The sequence below is a fragment of the Pinus tabuliformis genome, chromosome 4_1 (genome assembly GCF_031772625.1).
Source record: "Pinus tabuliformis cultivar Carrire ecotype Pingquan chromosome 4_1, CPIR1, whole genome shotgun sequence".
Classification (NCBI taxonomy): Eukaryota; Viridiplantae; Streptophyta; class Pinopsida; order Pinales; family Pinaceae; genus Pinus; species Pinus tabuliformis.
Window position 1 is genome coordinate 731,343,178 of NC_142303.1, and position 17,290 is coordinate 731,360,467.

General features: G+C 38.1%; 2 protein-coding genes across 2 annotated transcripts in view; both read right to left on the reverse strand.

The window, feature by feature from the left end:
• Nucleotides 1-2,155: 2,155 nt before the first annotated feature.
• On the reverse strand, nucleotides 2,156-3,598 carry LOC149178217 (uncharacterized). The gene has a single exon (XM_089422023.1). It carries the CDS (start codon nucleotides 3,596-3,598, stop codon nucleotides 2,156-2,158), a length of 1,443 nt encoding a protein of 480 aa, XP_089278149.1.
• Nucleotides 3,599-8,349: 4,751 nt separating this feature from the next.
• The window catches only part of LOC149178218 (plasma membrane ATPase 1-like), a 36,079-nt gene continuing 27,138 nt past the window's right edge, over nucleotides 8,350-17,290 (reverse strand). Inside the window, exon 5 of the mRNA XM_089422024.1 lies at nucleotides 8,350-8,463. Coding sequence (XP_089278150.1) covers nucleotides 8,350-8,463 — 114 coding nt within the window. The remainder of the gene's footprint in view (nucleotides 8,464-17,290) is intronic.

A 17,290-nucleotide genomic window follows, 5' to 3' on the forward strand; every position in this document is an offset into this window, starting at 1 on the left:
TGGAGGCAGAACTCACATTTTTGCTTTTGCGGGGAAGAGATCTCTACATCAAATGTTTATGTTGCAATCTTGTTCCGATCTCAAATTTTGGAGTTTGCATTTTAAACATATTGAGTTTGGTTAGCTCAATATGTGAGTGTAAGTTTGTTGGAATTGACCACTCTAACAAATGCTGCTTTGTGAAGACGAGAAAGCTCCAAGATAAAGATTGAACCAGATGAACAACTTTTGACATGTGCTAAGAAGGGACGTGATGACTTGTCTATGCCTGGATGACAACTGATAGTTTGATGATTATTGGGTTTGTAGTTGTGAGATGTCTTTGTCAAGAAGTTTTCTATTTCTTTCAATTATGGTTATAAAAAGGGTTGGTGGTTCTTAAACTAGAAGTCCCGGTGTCTGAAACATCAATTCTTGTGTAAGGTCAAGTTGTTTGATCAACTCTTGAATGCATTTAGTATCTAGACCTCCATCCTATCAACTAACGGATAGCCGAAAGAGAAATATCCGACAGATGGTGGTTGGTCCATAGGATGGTTCATTACTTGATGGCTCTTATTGCGGAAGCCCCGACGAGCTGGGTTGTCAATATTGTTGATCCTGTAAAGTTCATCAACGATGGTCAGAGGCAGTTATGTTTTAAATGGAGGTCAAGTGATAGCTCGAAGATGTGGTGGTGAAAGCGCAGTGTTTGTGAGATTCCAGAGTGGATGTGGGCACTGATGAAGACCAGTCAGACATATATTTAATTATTGTTGTAATATGTTTTCCATGTAAGCATTAAGAGAGGGTGTTGGAAGTAATTCTTCCATGTGTATTACAAGTTGTCAGTGAGTATTTTGAGGTTTTATTCTAGATGTGGTTGTTTCCCATGTGTATGAGTTGTAATTGTGAATCTCGAAGAATCAATCTAGAAGTTGTTATTCCTTTATGTGTGTGAGTTGTCTATGAATCATAGATCTACCTTCTTCAGATCTTATCATCTAAAAATCGGTGATCTAGTTCTTATATATGTAACTACTTTATGTCATCAATAGAAAAATGTATATGCTTTATTATTGTGTATAATCTCTATTAACTCTCTTTTATTTTTTCTAACTGTATATTATCTAAACCTTATGTTTCAACCTAAACATAAAATTCACAAAGCCAGCAATAAAATTCGCCAAGCCTGTAATAAGACTCCTTATTGATTGACGAATAAATAAAAAATCATTTTAAATACAATGTTTCCTGAAAACATTAATTTAATTGAGTGACATGGAAAAAGTCAAAATAATTAATAGGGATGAGCCATTTGTCGATCGCTATATATCTAGTCGTCGGAAGGTATAATAAATATTCGGCTCACGGCATAAGTGTTGGTGTATGTTTAGTCCATTAAAGAAGAGTCTAAGTGTTCACGTGATCATTTAAAGGTAATATTTATAAATCATATGGTTTATCAATGTGGTTTATATAATAAGAGATGTTTTATGATGGACTTTTCATAAGTATAAATTAATTAGCTAATTTTAAATATTTTAAAAATAAAAGAATTTTTTATTAAATTAAAGTTTAAAGGATAAAATAAAGCTATTTAGATCATAAATATTAAGTATTATTAAAAATAATAAAATCTACCACAAAATAAGATTTAAATATTATTAAAAATAATAAAATCTACCAGAAAATAAGATTTATAAGGGAATTTATTTTCATATACATAGTACATATGTCCCATTCCAAAGTTTAATGCAGTGATGATATGTTTTTTGTTTGGGAATAAAAAAAGTTATTTCTAAGTCACATCATTATAATTTTAGATGTAGTTAAAATATTATATAAAATGGAATATGTTTAGCTTTTCTACTTACCATTATTTATGTGTGGATTGTGCATCAATATTTTCATGGTAATTATGATTACATTTTCAGAAAGAAAAAGCTTTAATATATTATATGAGAAATATAAGAGTCCAAAAATATCTGGATACATCCAAATTGTTCTAAAATAGTTCAGTATGCCACATTGTCTAATAAGCTCCTATATTCAAAGAAAAAAACCAAATTATCTATGTAGCCATATAACTATCAATGCTCTGTAAACAATACAGAAAATCATGATTTAAGTTGAAAAGCATCAGCTGATGAGGCAAAATTATCAAATCTGAGCACTAAAAGTCTGGCAAAGAAAAATCTTGGATCTGGAAAGTAGTTCCTTCCGAAAATATCTCGAGATGCCAAAGTCCAGGAGAGGAGATGAGACCCAATTTAGAAAGTGTATCAGCTGTAGAATTTTTGGCCCTATTGATGTGCTCAATAGTGCTATCAACCATGCGGTTCCAGTAATAGTTGATCCTATCTCTCCAACCGGTCAGGTGCGGCGCCAAAATGTGATTTCTCCTATTTACCGAATCAACCAAAATCTTCGAATCTCCAAAGATAGCAACCTGCTGTATGTCAAGGAAAATACAAAATTTTAAAAGTCCAGTGAGAGCTATGGCTTCAGCCATATTATTGGAGCCATGACCGCCGTGCCAGAATGATGAAAAGTGTGTAGAATCATTTATCTTGATGTGGAAACCACAGCCACATTGACCCTTCTGTGCGGCCCCATCGAAGAATGCGGACGGCTGAGAAGACTGTTCTGATAATGGCCGAGCAGGAAATTTATTCTTGTGCTTGATTATCTTCTGAGGTAGAGATTCTAAATATACAGAGATCGAATCCAAGGTTTTAGCATATGAAATTCTTGAGCTATTGAAGACGCAATGGTTGCGCCATTTCCAAATAAACCACATGGATAGAATGCAAATTCTACGCCATTGAATATTCTGCTCACTGCACCTTAAAATCCACTCTTGGATCGAGTCCTGCACACCAAGTTTAAAACCAAAAACTCTTTCTAATTCCTGCCATATATGAAAAGATTGTTTACATTTTAGAAATATATGCAAATTTGAATCCTCGTCCGATCTGCATAACGAACAGACATTTGGTCCATTCCATCCCCGCTTCATTAAATTCTCCCAGGTTAGGTTTCTGTTGTGAAATGCAAGCCATGCAAATAGAATCATCTTCGTTGGGCAACCATCCTTCCAGAAGATCTGTGGGAATATAGAGGAACCAAGTGATTGTTGTCCAACCAACTGATGATAAATTCCTTTAACTGATACGTCCTCCGCCTCATTCGGGATGTTCCAAGATAGGAAATCCGATTCCCTTGATCTGAAAATACCGCCATTCTGTAGCTTCAACCTGATGCCATTCCAATGTTGCGCAATCTCATGGGGCATGTTCAATTCATCAACGTCTTTCCACCGCGGGATGGGGCCTAGCCATTCAGCAATCAAACTATCCCAGTAAAAGAAACCTCTTCTGTGAAAATGATAAAGTAGGGGATCAGGGATATCAATTTCTTCAGCTCCGCATTTGAAGCGGTCTATGCCAATAAGGATTTTATTCCCCGATTGTAGACGCCAGATTAAATTCTTCAAGCAGAGTGCCTCAATCCTCCGGAAACTAAGCCATATGGGGGATCCATATGCTGCACCGATAGAACCTTTTCGGTACCAGAAATGGAGGCTCTTCTTTGCTAAATACTTCGATCGAATCATGTGACTCCACGGTCCTTCACCCTGAATAGCTCTCCAAAAAGACTTGCACAAGAGAGCTCTTCCAAAAATTCTCAAATTGGATAAACCCCAACCCCCATAGTCTTAGGAAGAGTAATACTAGAAAGCTTAATGAGATGAAATTTACTCCTATCAGCATGACCCCCCCATATGAAATTTGCAGAAAGCCTATTCATGTTGTTGATGATACTCACCGGAAAGTGGTATAGATGCGCCCAGTAAACAGAGAGTTGATTCAAAATGGATTGTACTAATATAATTCTCCCTGCCAAAGAAAGGCATCTAAACTCCCAAGCAGAGATTCTCCTATAGAATCTGTCCACAATCCAGTTCCAATCAGATCTCGAGTATCCATTTGCTTTTATCCGGAATCCCAAATACTTTATACCACTGCTGATATGTTGGGCTTTTATACCAAATAGCTCAGATAACCAATGAACATCTTCCTGCTTGAGATCAGAATGGTATATTATAGATTTCTCCAAGTTAACCTGAAGTCCCGTAGCCCTTTGAAATTTTTCCATAATATTATGAAAGCGCATCCAAGTGATCCTGCAAAACATGCCGAATAATATTATATCGTCAACAAAAAGATTATGAGTCAGTGAAATGTTCCTGCATATTTTGAGAGGCTGCCATGCTTGATCGATCACAGCCTTATGGATATGTAAGCTGAGAGAATCCATTGCCAGTATAAATAATAGTGGGGAGAGAGAGCATCCTTGACGCAGACCCCTCTCCGCACTGAAAAAAGGGGTTGGAATGTCGTTTATAATAATAGCGTATTCCACAGGATCGACACATGCCATGATCCAGTTGATCATGTTGGTCCTCAATCCGATTCTTGCAAGTAAACACCTGATGTATCCCCAATCTATACAGTCATACGCCTTCCTGAGGTCTACTTTGATTAAAACCGCCTCTCTATTCTTTGAGTGGATGGAGAATAACGCCTCCTGTGTACCAGCGACAGCATCATGGATGTATCTCCCTTTAAGAAATCCATACTGTTCTTTTGATAATGATTCAGATAATACTCCTTTCAGCCTCTCTGCAATGATCTTTGATACAATTTTGAAAGAAATATTACATAATGAAATCGGCCGATAGTCCTGAAAAGTCTGTGCATCCCGCTTTTTGGGTATGAGTGCTATGTATGTGGAGCATAATTGTTTGCTGATATTCCCCTTTATCCTGATCTCTTCCACCATCTTTAACAGATCATCCTTTATATAATCATAGAAATGTATAAGAAATTCTATTGACCAGCCGTCTGGTCCAGGGCTTTTGTCCCGGCTGAAAGATTTCATGGTCGCCATCAATTCCTCCTCTGTAATAGGCTGGTATAGCTGATCGTTTTTTTCATTATCAAACATCACTGGGTAAACTTCTATACCCCACAATATATCCTGAAAACTTCTATTTTCCATTCTTTGATATTGCTTTTTGAAATGTGCCACCGCTTCCTTTGATATATCTTGCTGAGAGTATAAATAGCCTCCATTACCATCACTAATTTTCCATATTGAATTTTTGACCCTTCTAGCATTGGCGAATCTATGGAAAAACTTCGAGTTTCGATCGCCTTCTTTCATCCATATTGCCCTGCTTTTCAGGCGCCAGAAAATTTCTTCATTCTTCAGGATTTGCAGTTTCTTTTTTTGGAGACTCTTGATGCGTTGTCTCTTTTCAAAAGTTAAAGAATCATAATCCGTAGAATTTGCAACATTATCAAGTTCCTTTTGGATTTCTCGAAGCTCTTTTTTATTGTATTGTCTTTTCTGAAACTGCCATTCTTTTACAATTCTCCTGATTTTGTTCATCTTGTTCATGAAATTCATCTGATGTGAAGCAGATCCGCTTGCTGCTAACTCCCTCCACGCTTTTACAACAGTGTCATTAAAATCAGGCTCCTCTAGACATTGTCTATTGAATTTAAAGGGGATTCCTTTCCTGATTCCCATAGATTTCCATCCAAGAACTATCGGCCGGTGGTCCGATATGAAGCAGTTTTCTACCGAAGAAAATGGCATGCCGAGGACATCTATCAGGCTGGCATGTAATAGGAATCTGTCGATTCGCTTTGCAATGAAAGCCTCTTCGATCCTTCCATTGTCCCAAGTGGGCAGAATTTTGGGCGGAAGTATGTCAATGAAATTTTTCATAAGAAATTCATTCCTGATCATGGCAGCATTTGGATCCATCTTCTTACTTTTACCCCATAATTCATCCGTGCTGAAAGTAATATTAAGGTCACCTGCAATCAATAGTGAATCAATATCAAAAACTTCCGATGCAAATAGACCATCCCAAAATGCCGATCGGTTCCTGTATGGAGCATATATGTTCAGAATGTTTATAGGACATCTAAAACCTCTAATCTGAGCCGAAATAAGAATGCCAGCAATGCAACTGTATGCCTTCGCACATATCCATTGAGGATCCCACAAAACAGCTAGACCACCAGATAATCCTACGGCATCAATAGCAGAGATGTGCCATTGAGGAAGCATTTTCCGAAAATAGGATATAGTGACAGATACAGAATGCATAGTTTCTTGGATCAAAATGATTTTAGGACTCTTAGACAAAAATAGGTTTTTTAAGGCCAAGAACTTCAGGTCTGCTCCCAGGCCTCGAATATTAACAGATAATATGAAATTCATTTGGAAGGTAGATCGGCCTTTCCAGCTCTAAGAGGCCTGTCAACAGAGATATCAGTAATGGGAATATCCACCAGCGATAGATTCCTGATACAACAATCAGATACAACACCCCTCCCCCTGAAATGCCTGCTGCCCCTGTTGTTCTTCCTTCTCACAGTGATATTCTTAGCAGATGTAGGGCTGATCCTAGGGGATTTAGGAGACTCAGGTTTATGGACAGTGAGAGGCAAAAGAGCAAGTGATTTCTTGGACAACAGATAGTCTAAATCGCTACCAATCGAATTGATAGGCGATTGAATCGGGGAGTTAGCAGGAGTGGGAGATATCAGGGATTCAATGCCTTTATCCCCAGGAGCAGACTCTTTATCAAGGGGCGATAGAGGATTCCGATGGGGTCGATGATCAGATTTAATTGAAGGAAGAGGAATAGGAGGCAAATTCGGGACATTTTGATCCCCGATTGGTTCCTGCGGATGATTCGGTGGAAGGGGAATCTCAAACTCAGAGGCAGTTTCCAATTCCGGCATAGACGGAGATATCCGGAGTAATGGATCAGAGACAATCGGCCGAGTGGGAGTAATCTGATGTTCAGCGTTCGGAGAATCTGAACTGAGGGGTCGAGGAGAGATATTAGGAGAAACAGATTTTTCTGAATTCATAACTGGACCCTTTATGCTATAAGGAAATTCTGCAAACTTGGTGAGGCCATGATGCTTTCGACCAAAAGATCGCCGTCTCGGGCAATGCTTAATTAGGTGCCCCGTATGATGACACGCAGCGCACCTAAAAGGCACACCCCAGAAGTCCAATCTCTGTCTGATGGACAATTCTCTCCAGCTGATGTCGATATGCTCCGGAAACCCACCCCTGAAAGATCTATCAATCAAAATCCAAGCAATACGCTTGTCTTTCTCCCCCCGACACCAGGGGTCTACATAAACACATCTTCCAACTGCGTTACCAATCTCAGTTAGTGTCTCAGTCGACCAGAATTCCAGTGGCAGACCAGGTAGCTTCAACCAAATAAGATTATTAGAAGGAGTGTTTCTAAGGGGATTAAATCCCAGGTACCACCTGTGCAGAGAAAGAAAACTACGGCCATATACCCATTGATGGTTTAGAATGGATTCCAAATCCCCTGCATTAAGAAAATGAAAACAAAACCATTCTTTCAGTAACTTAGCAATAATCGGGATATACCCAATGATGGGTTTCCACTGAACTTCAAGCCAGTCTCTCATCTGATTGTCGTTCAACTCCGGGAAATGCCACCGGCCAATTAAGGCTTTATCATGAAGACTATCAATACGCTCAGTCAACTGAATACTGTCAATTCTAATAGCACCCGGAGGTTGAGAAGTTTTAGCTGGTTTATGACATTTGCGGGAGCGATCCCCAGAAGAAACTTTGCCATGATGATATTTATCCACATCTGAAGCAGGTGGAGGGTTCGAAGGATGTACCAGCATTTCATCCAAGGTGGAGGGCCATTCAGTAGACAATCTGGCTTTGTGATGGAGAGATTCTGCCTGTATGGCCGCGTGGACCATAGCCTCCGTGGCAGATGAATCAGATTTAATTTCCATCATAAATATAGGTCAGAGACATGACCCCAAATAAACCAGAGAAATGACTAAAGAAGGATTTGGACGTACACCGCTATCAGCTATGGAATGTGGTGGACAGAGCAAAGGACAGGATAGAGATGGATCAATCTAAAAAATCTTCAGATGGTACAATCAAAGTACACCTCGGGATGGGCAGTGCACTAACTCGAAGAGGAAAGTCTAATAAAAAAAACATGCCAGCCACCCACAAAGATATCATCCAGATAAAGATAGATTATGAAGATAGATCTTCAAATCTATCGACGGCGCTTATGACCAAACCACATTTATATCCGTCCTACACAGGTCTGGAAAAAATTAAGGCCTTTAATACTGCTAGTCCCAAGGTGGTAAATTTTAAAATCTTTCCGGAAAAACCAAAAATATACCAGAGATCCAAAACCAGATACAGGTTCCAGAGAAAAAAGGCAAATTCCAGAGACAGAAACCGGTATGCATGTTAGACGATGGCCACAGATGTAACAAATTCATGAGAATTCATTCTGGCATGTAAAACAGCAACAGAAGCACATGTCACATACGCACCACCATGGTCCCAGTTTGCACCGGAAATCTGAACATGGTTTAGATATAAAACAGAAGCTCTGGAAACTAAAAAATTTGACCCATGACCAGCAAATACTGGCGAATTTATACATGAAATTAGTCCATAGACCACGATATAAAAAACTGCTACCCGCTATTATAGGAGTGTTAAGATAATTATCAAAATGGGAAGATATATATAAACTATGGAAGTCCCTGAAATTCAAATACCCAGATAACAGTAATTTCCCATATCAGAAGCCCGAAAAACAGTATATAAATGTAGGAAGTTTTCATATAAACATACCTGGTAGTGCCGACAGGCCGAGATGGGGTGCTTTAGATGATGAGTGAAGCCGGAGATTGTCCACCAACTGAAAGGTGCGAGCAGTTCGTCTCGGCGGAGAGAGATTGATGGGTTATGATTTACAGTCGGATGATAGAAAGTAGCAAAACAGAAGCTAATATATGGTCATGGGACGTCTCAGGAGGCTGGTATATGGAGCGACAAGAAAAATAACAGTCGAAATAGAAACAAAGTATATGGAAAATAGCTGCATGTAGGATGTAATGTGAGATCTCCAGGTGTCAATGTGCATGCAAATGTCAAACGCACCTGCGAGTGGTCGATCTTACCACTTATCGTTCCTCGGATAGGCTGAAAGCTGTGACTTGGAAGGAAACATCAGAAACACCCCATTCGGTCGTCGAGCACCAGCGAGCATTCCTCAACCCTTGTAACTACACCTATTGTATAGAACCAAATTCTCTGCAACATGAACCTGAAGAGCATTATTCTTGAAGGCGGGATTATTAGTGTGACATCTTTGACATGAGGCCGAGCCTTTAAAGCGAAATACTCTGCTTGATTGTGAAATACCTCACCTTCCCATTCCTATTAAATCTGTACATTATTATTTGATAGGATTAACATAATTTGATGCATGCGTACATGTTAATTCGATAGATTTTAGAATGCGTTTCTGAGTAGAGAAGAAATAAGGCTACAGAGTGTCCCATGCTATAAAAAAAAAAAGCCAGACATTGACGATTGGAGTGGATAAATTTTGATAAGAAACCAGACAAATTAGTCACGAAATTATAGAATATGAATATTAAAAGTAAAGATTGAGGAAGAAGGCGAGGCCCGGTCCCCTTACTCTAGAAAAATCCAAAACGATCCACTGACGCATTGGGTGATCTCTTTGCAAAAGGTGGCTGGCCGAGGTTGCAAAGGTGCTCCGCTCGTTGAGAATAGTCCCTTTTCAAAGCTAAGGACGGTTTAAAATTGACACGTGTCAAGGTCTCCCTTTCGCAAAGTTGTTCCGCTGGTCGAGGATGGTCTTTCCTTTTCTTAAAATGAAATTGGGTTGAATTTGACTTTAAAGTTTCCTTGAACAGAGTAGCTTTGATTCATAATCAATTTTCAAATTAAAAGAATAAGGCTGCTTCCAACGGCACAAAATAAATAGTTGTGATTAATTTTCAATTCTTCAAATTAAAAAATATATTTAAATATATTTTTTCATTAAATTTGTTTGAAATTTGATGATATTTATTAACGCGTTGTTAAATTCATTTAGACTTTCAATAAAACATTTAAAGCAAAAATTTTCATATTTTAATTAAAAAAAATTTACCATTCAATTCTAATAAAAAAGCCGAAACTTAGAATTAAACTAGATCCTTTGTAATTTCTAATTAATTTTTAAATTTAGTTTATTTTTATTTATATTAAATTTTATTTTTTTTATTTAAAAAATAATCTGAATTTTGTTTATATTTGAATTTTTTCAGAAAAATCACATGAGATTTTTTAGTTGACGTCATTCGAACCATCCAGTGTGATTCATTTGTTAAAAAAAAAATCAAATTATAACATAAATTTAATAATAAAATTTAAAGAATTAAATATTAATTACACAATCAAATTATAATAAACTTATAGGAAATTTAGTAATCTTGAATTTTTAATACAAGTTATTATTTGTTCTTCTCAAAATAGGATTATGTCCCTTTAACATATACATGTGTAATATTCATTTTCTTTTGTTAAGGTGGACATGAGAAAATCCAAGGAGGAACGCTCAAGTGGAGGTGAGAAAAGTGAGGAGATACATATGAGTTCCATGACTAGTAAGGGAAACAATAGAGAGAAGAGAAGGAATTCAAAGTGATAGAGCATATTTGAGTGTCTAAAACCCAAATCTTTCATGAGAAATATGCATGGCGTGAAGGCATGAAGGAGATTATTGCATGATGCCAACTGAGGTGATCCAGGGGAGCAAAGATATGATCAAGAATGAAAGTGCTCAAAATCACACAAAACCAATGCCAAATCATCGATCTCGTTGTTTTGATTCTAATGACTCTTGAATCGACTCAATATGACACCGTATGTGAAAGTTATCGTGTTTTGAAGTTTTTGGAAAACGGGTAAACAATAAACTTGCATGGTTAACTGGGTTACTGACTAGGTAGGCTATACAGGTGACGTGGCACTAATGTTAGTAGCTAACTGGGCAGTAATATTTATAGTACAAACTAATAACGTGATGACATGTGGCAGGTTGTACAAGCTGTGTTGGTGAAATTTTATTGGATGTTGAGTTTTTTGGTGGACCAATCATGAGGCATCGCGTGGCCTAATGGGAGCTTGCTACGTGGCCCTAAGCTTCTATGCAAAATATTTTTGGGCTGACCAACTGACCCAATGGGTTTCATCCCTAAAACCTCCAGCAAGTTAACCAAGTTCCTTACCGTTTTGCCAACAGTGTTCCTTGTTTTCTCATATGGGCTATTTCTATTTATTGTGTAATTATTTTATGTGTTGCGGGGGGGCGAGGCCAGTGGGCTCTGCTCCAAAGGCCCTGGCCCCCAGACTTATTATATAAACTGACCATAATACAAAGGCGATGGGGGTAGGTGGTTAGCTCGACCCCTGATCCCATTTTTTACCCACAACCAGGCACGTAACCAACGTTGATCAAAAGTGGCGGGGTAATAATCTCTTGCGCCAGGTTTCACTTATGGCACGAGATCACAGGCAAGGTTATCGAAAGAGGGCTCGGAGGCCATGGTGGGTGCATGGCCCAGTGTAACAACCTCCTCCCAAATCTACCAATGTAACTAGCCAACTAGAGTAAACATGCGACGATAGGCTACTATGATTGGATTCGACCTCCTATGTGACCTTAAGGAAGTGGAATTGATGGAAACATCACACACAACCATCCAACATCAACTTCATGACCCATAGAAACTAATCCAACACTTCAAACAACTTTCCATTAGGTCCTACTGAAATTTTGACTATCATTGGCATTATTCACTCTCATGCTATACGCATGACAACATCCATAAACCCAAAGTCACTCTCACAAGCTTATGTGGCAACGTCTGCGGACCTAATTTATCAGTTTTGTGCGAGGGACCATGAGATTTAAGCCAATTTTTCAGGCCCAGAGCTGATGTAACTGCCTAGAATGGAGTGATATCTTAAGATCATTAAAAGAATAGGAAAACAATGATGTCAAAGCAATAAGTTGAATAAGACCTTAACAAGACCCCTACACCATGATAGAGAATTCATCAAACATATCATCAACATGTAACCTATAGGTGTAAACAACATAATTAAGTGTAGGTATCTCATACTTATCTTAGAATCGCTATGAACCATTGTCCCCTCATTTCATTTGTTGCATTATCATCTGTTAGGCCATATATACATTATCCATTCATTTACAAGTAAAAACATGCTAAGATCTATAGTACATAGTTGTTGTCATAAAATAGACATATAACCAGCATAATATCAATACAAATACTCATGAAAGTACAACCATATAGACCAAATTTAATCCATCAAAATTCTTATAGAAATACAAGGATAAATAACCTTTCATTAATGATGCAGAAACCAAACATGGGATGGGACTTCCACGTTCCACTCGACCATAGAATGGCTAAGCCAAACCTCTCTTTAGCCATTCACCCCCATGCAATATTCCAAGGACGAATGTGGGACTCAAACAAAAATAACCAACCAAGGAATACCGAGGCTAAACCACCTCACTTTCATCAATAAAAACCAAGCCTTACCGTAATCCATCTCAGATCACTAGGCCAACACAATGAATACATCATAAACAGGATTTACTGTGATCTCCACCTGATCATTAGTCCAAACAAGCATGGATGCCACCAAATTTCTACACCTACACCGTGAGGTATTTTCCTGTCTCCTAGTCTCTCAGGCTTTACCGCAGTCCAACCTTGGATGACTAGGCCCTAAACTGAGACCTAATCTCTAGGTTTTACGGCATATCCCAGACCTGGGATTATTTGGCCCAACAAAGAAAAAATGACCTATGGGCTTTACCGTATATCCTGTCATTCACCGACAATGATTATTAGGCCCACCGAGGCAACACAATTGTGGCTCTACCGCAACCCACAGTCTAGCTCAGGGGTCACTAGGTCAGTGGATTTATCGTGATCCACAGTCTAGTTTAGGAACCACTAGGCCATGTTCTCTATCATTCGGAGATCCAACCCACTCAAATTCGAATCCATCTCAACCAAAACGTGAGAACCCCATCACACCATGGCTATTCGGAAATGGAAAGGCTAGACTAAAAACACTGGTACACCTCGCAAAACCCATACCATACCAGAAATTGAACCACATTCAATACCATGCATGCCAAATCTAGGAAGGAAAATAAACATTTAAATCGATACTTTTATAGGCTCTAATGCCTCCTTCCTTCTCCTATTGTGTCATATTTGTACATCCTTCAATCCTATCCCAAGTTGTTCTTAAGGGGGTATGCTAGGATATTCCGACACATAGGAAATAATTAAGTATAACTTGGTCTAGTGTAGAGGAGGGTAAAGCGTGTTTCTTTACTATGTACTTTTGTAACTTACAATTCGACGGTCACGATATGTAGTGATCTGACGGTTCATTCTCTCCTCGGTATTATCGACACTTGATCCGTGGCTTAACACCTGATTGGTCCATGATATCTATTTAAAGAGCATGGAGGGTCATTTGTAGGGTAACCGTTCATGAGAGAATCTTTTGTAAATTTTCATTCTTTTATTAATAAATTGCCTGTAGTGGCCGCATTGGCTCAAGTCGTGGGTTGTTTCTCACTTTGAGGGTTCTAACCACGACAAGAATACTAGTGTATTGATCTGTGATCTGTTTGTGAGCGGTGTCCTTTGGTGTTCTATCTGAGGAACTTACCTTGTAAATTCCTACATGGTATCAGAGCTATTTGAGGGCCGCATCCGTTGGTGATCCAAATTGGAAGCTGGTACAACTGCATCTAAATTTCGTTTCCTAGATCTACTGTTTCTGACTACTTTCGGGCCGAGAGGACTACTCTATTGTGTTAGGACCATCTGTTCCAGTGAGGAACCCATTTCGTTTCATACGAAAAGGTTTCTGGTAGCCCTAGCTACACCATTTTTAAGATCTGGAGCTATACATTTTTTTTGCAGTTTTAGTTATTCATCTCTCTGTTTATTTCGGTTTATTTAGCTCTTTGTTTTTTATTACCGGATCTATACTTTTCATTTCTGCGTATGATCTTTGCCCGGCGACTCTGTGCGATCTGGGCAAATTAGAAACAGAAAGGAAGAATTTTTCTCATGCTTATGTTCTTTTCCGCCGCACCTTAGTGTGATCTAGGAATATTAGAAACATTGAGGAAAATATTTAGTTTCCAGCGAAAGCTAACATCAAGCCATAAGGTTTGGTTTTTTTTGCATGTCTGTGTTGGTTTGTGTGGTTTTTTGTTTTGTAGGCAAAAAGAGTTTTTTCAAGTAAGCACGCACCCCAAAGCTCCAGTGCAACCAAAAAAAAAAAAAAAAAACCTTCCTCTTTTCCAAAATTTACTAACCTTTAAAACTAGCTCACTTGGTCCAAAGTTACTTTATGAGAATAGAGGTCTTGGGTTCAAGTCTTTCCTTTTGTTGACTTACTTTTTCAAAAAGCACATGTAACTTATGTTTAAAAATTACTTTATGTAAAAGTGTTCTCAACCATTATAAAAAGTGAGTCACTTATAATTCTAAAGTCTCTTTATCTCTTATTTAAGTTACAATTTAGTGGGTAGCTCATAAAGTACCATTGTAAAAGTGACTTTCACTTATTTATAAAAGTGAGTCACGTAATTTTTTTTTTTAGAGTAAGATAATTAGATTAGGCTTGGAAAGAGGGGGGATATTTTTTTAAAATATAACATTATCATTCATTTCCGCACATTCATGCACTTCGTCGGCATTTTCAACAACTTTTATTCAAAGTCATAACTTCTTCATCTGAAAGCTGTTTTCAGAGCCGTTTTTTTTTTAATAAGCCTAATTTTTCGAGCTCTTTCCATTGGAACACTTAGTTTCAGCATCTATAGCTTCAGTTTTTGTTAGAATGGAAATTCTATGCCAAGTTATTCTTGGCAACACCAACTACTTAAAATGGTGGTCCTACATTGTGGATTTACTTAAAAGCAAAGGTCTTTACCCAATAGCCTCGGGCCAAGAAACTAAACCTAAAGATGAAGATAAAGTAGCCAAATAGGGAAATAGGCAAGATCAAACATGTGGGTTGATAGGGATGTCTATTTCTCCATACCTTAGATTCCATATCGTAGAACTTGATACCCTTAATAAAGCAATGAAACAACTCACTAAAGTTTTTGGAATTAAAAATGAAATTAGAACCCATCAACTTGAAAATGAGTTGCTTACGTTGGACCCCAATAATTTTTCTTCCATTGAAGATTTTTTGTCCAAGTTCAAGACCCTTAAACTTCTCTTCGAAGGTGTTAAGGTTAAGAAAGAAGATGGTAGCCTTATTTATTCCATTCTTACTAAGTTGGGACCAGCCTATTCTGTGTTTGTTTCCACCTTCCATTCTACTACAGAAGCCTTTATTTCTCAAGAACAAGACCACAAGTCCCCTTCTTTTGATGCTTTTTGTGATTCTTTAATAAGAGAACAAGAAAAACTCTTACATCTTGGTCTTCTTAATCTTGGAAACTCTTTTAAGAAATCCTTAGCTGCCCAACAACAACCAAATTCAAAGAATCCTAAGAAACAATATCCTAAAAAGAATGGTCTTAAACTAAACAAGGGTCCTAAGCAATTTCAGTCTCAAAATGAAAAATCATTTCAACAAAATGATATGGAAATTAAAAACAAAGTGAAGAAGACTGATAGACATTGCAACTTTTGTAATCGAGATGGCCACTTAGAATCCAAATGCTTTAAGAAGATGGAAACCTTGGAAGCAACAATGAAGAAGCATAACATCCATTTGGAGAAGTCTTCAACCTCAACTTCATCTTCAGGAATAACAATTTCTACATGTGGTTGTCAATCATCTCGGTCTGGTTATGCACTAAATATATCTCCTTCTTCTTATTCTCATGAGTGGCTCATTGATTCTGAAGCTTCTTATCACATGGCCAAAAACAAAGCCATGTTTTCTTCTTTAAATTATTGTAACACCAAAAATATATATGTTGATGATGATAGATCTCTTAGTGTTGTAGGGACTGGAACTATTCATCTAGACAATGGTCAATTTAATGATGTATTATGTGTTCCAACCTTATCCTGCAACCTTCTATTTGTATATCAGATAACTCATTCAGGTGAAGGTAAAATCGTTGAATTTTCACCTCACGATGTTGTAATTAAGGACCTAAGAGATCCTAGACAGATTTTAGATACTGGCATTGCTGATGATTTTACAAGGTTGTATAAGTTTAACAACTTTGGTTCATCAACACTTCCCTTGGTATTTGTTGCTCATAATGATGAAGTGAGCAAACTTTGGCATGAGCGATTTGGTCACTTAAACTATTGTTCCCTTCAAAATCTATGTAAAGAAAATATGGTGATAGGTCTTCCTATGGTATCTTGCAGAGATGGTGTTTGTTCCAGATGTGTACTTGGAAAACATCATCGAGATAGTTTCGAAAAATGTGCCTCTTAGCATGCCCCAACCCCTTTACAACTTGTGCATAGTGATTTATGTGGTCCACTTCTAGTTGTTTCATTCTCTGGCTACAAGTATTTCTTAACTTTCATTGATGATTTCTCCAGACACACTTGGGTATACTTCTTAAAACACAAGAGTGAAGTCTTTAACATGTTCTTCCTGAGTTTCTACTTCGGCGCATCCAACTCCTTCTTTGTTCCATCTTCTGCCTTCGTGCGATATTCATGTCACGCTGTCTCTTTATAGTCTGAGTCTCCAAAGTTTCTTTCATTATCAGTGGATCTGTTTGATCTTGCAACTTTGCTCCGCCTCTATGTTGTCAACAACCTTCCTCTTGCATCCGATGCGTTCGCTGCATTCGGTATGCTGCCTTTAGCTATTGTTCATGATGTTTCTTGCTGTGATGCTGCTTCTTGATGTCCTTGTCCATGAACAACTTGATGTCTTTGTGAGTAGGTAAGCCCATGGACACTTGATCGACTGCATCCCCAAGTGCACTCTGAACGGTGTCTTCGTCTCTCCTTTTTTGGAAACCATTATACCTTTACTGCTGAGAGGCAGATGAAAACCTGTGATACCTGGAGACATGGAAACACTCATAGCAAGCAATCTGTCAGTCGAAAACCAAAATGAACATGAGAACTCACGTGGAACATACTTGGGTGAATGATCGTGAGGGTTGCGCAATTTTGGCCGGGAGGTTAGGAGACCGACTGCCAAGACTACAAAAGGCATAGTCCGGGCTCCTAGGAGACTAACTGACTGTTGGAACTGTAAAATGTTTAATCCAGTTGGGAAGTTACCTGTTGGGGTTACAGAATGTACGATTCTAGCT

Bases quoted from the DNA above. Each gene is read 5' to 3' on its own strand.
- LOC149178217 (XM_089422023.1), bottom strand. From the start codon at position 3,598: ATGATTCGATCGAAGTATTTAGCAAAGAAGAGCCTCCATTTCTGGTAC.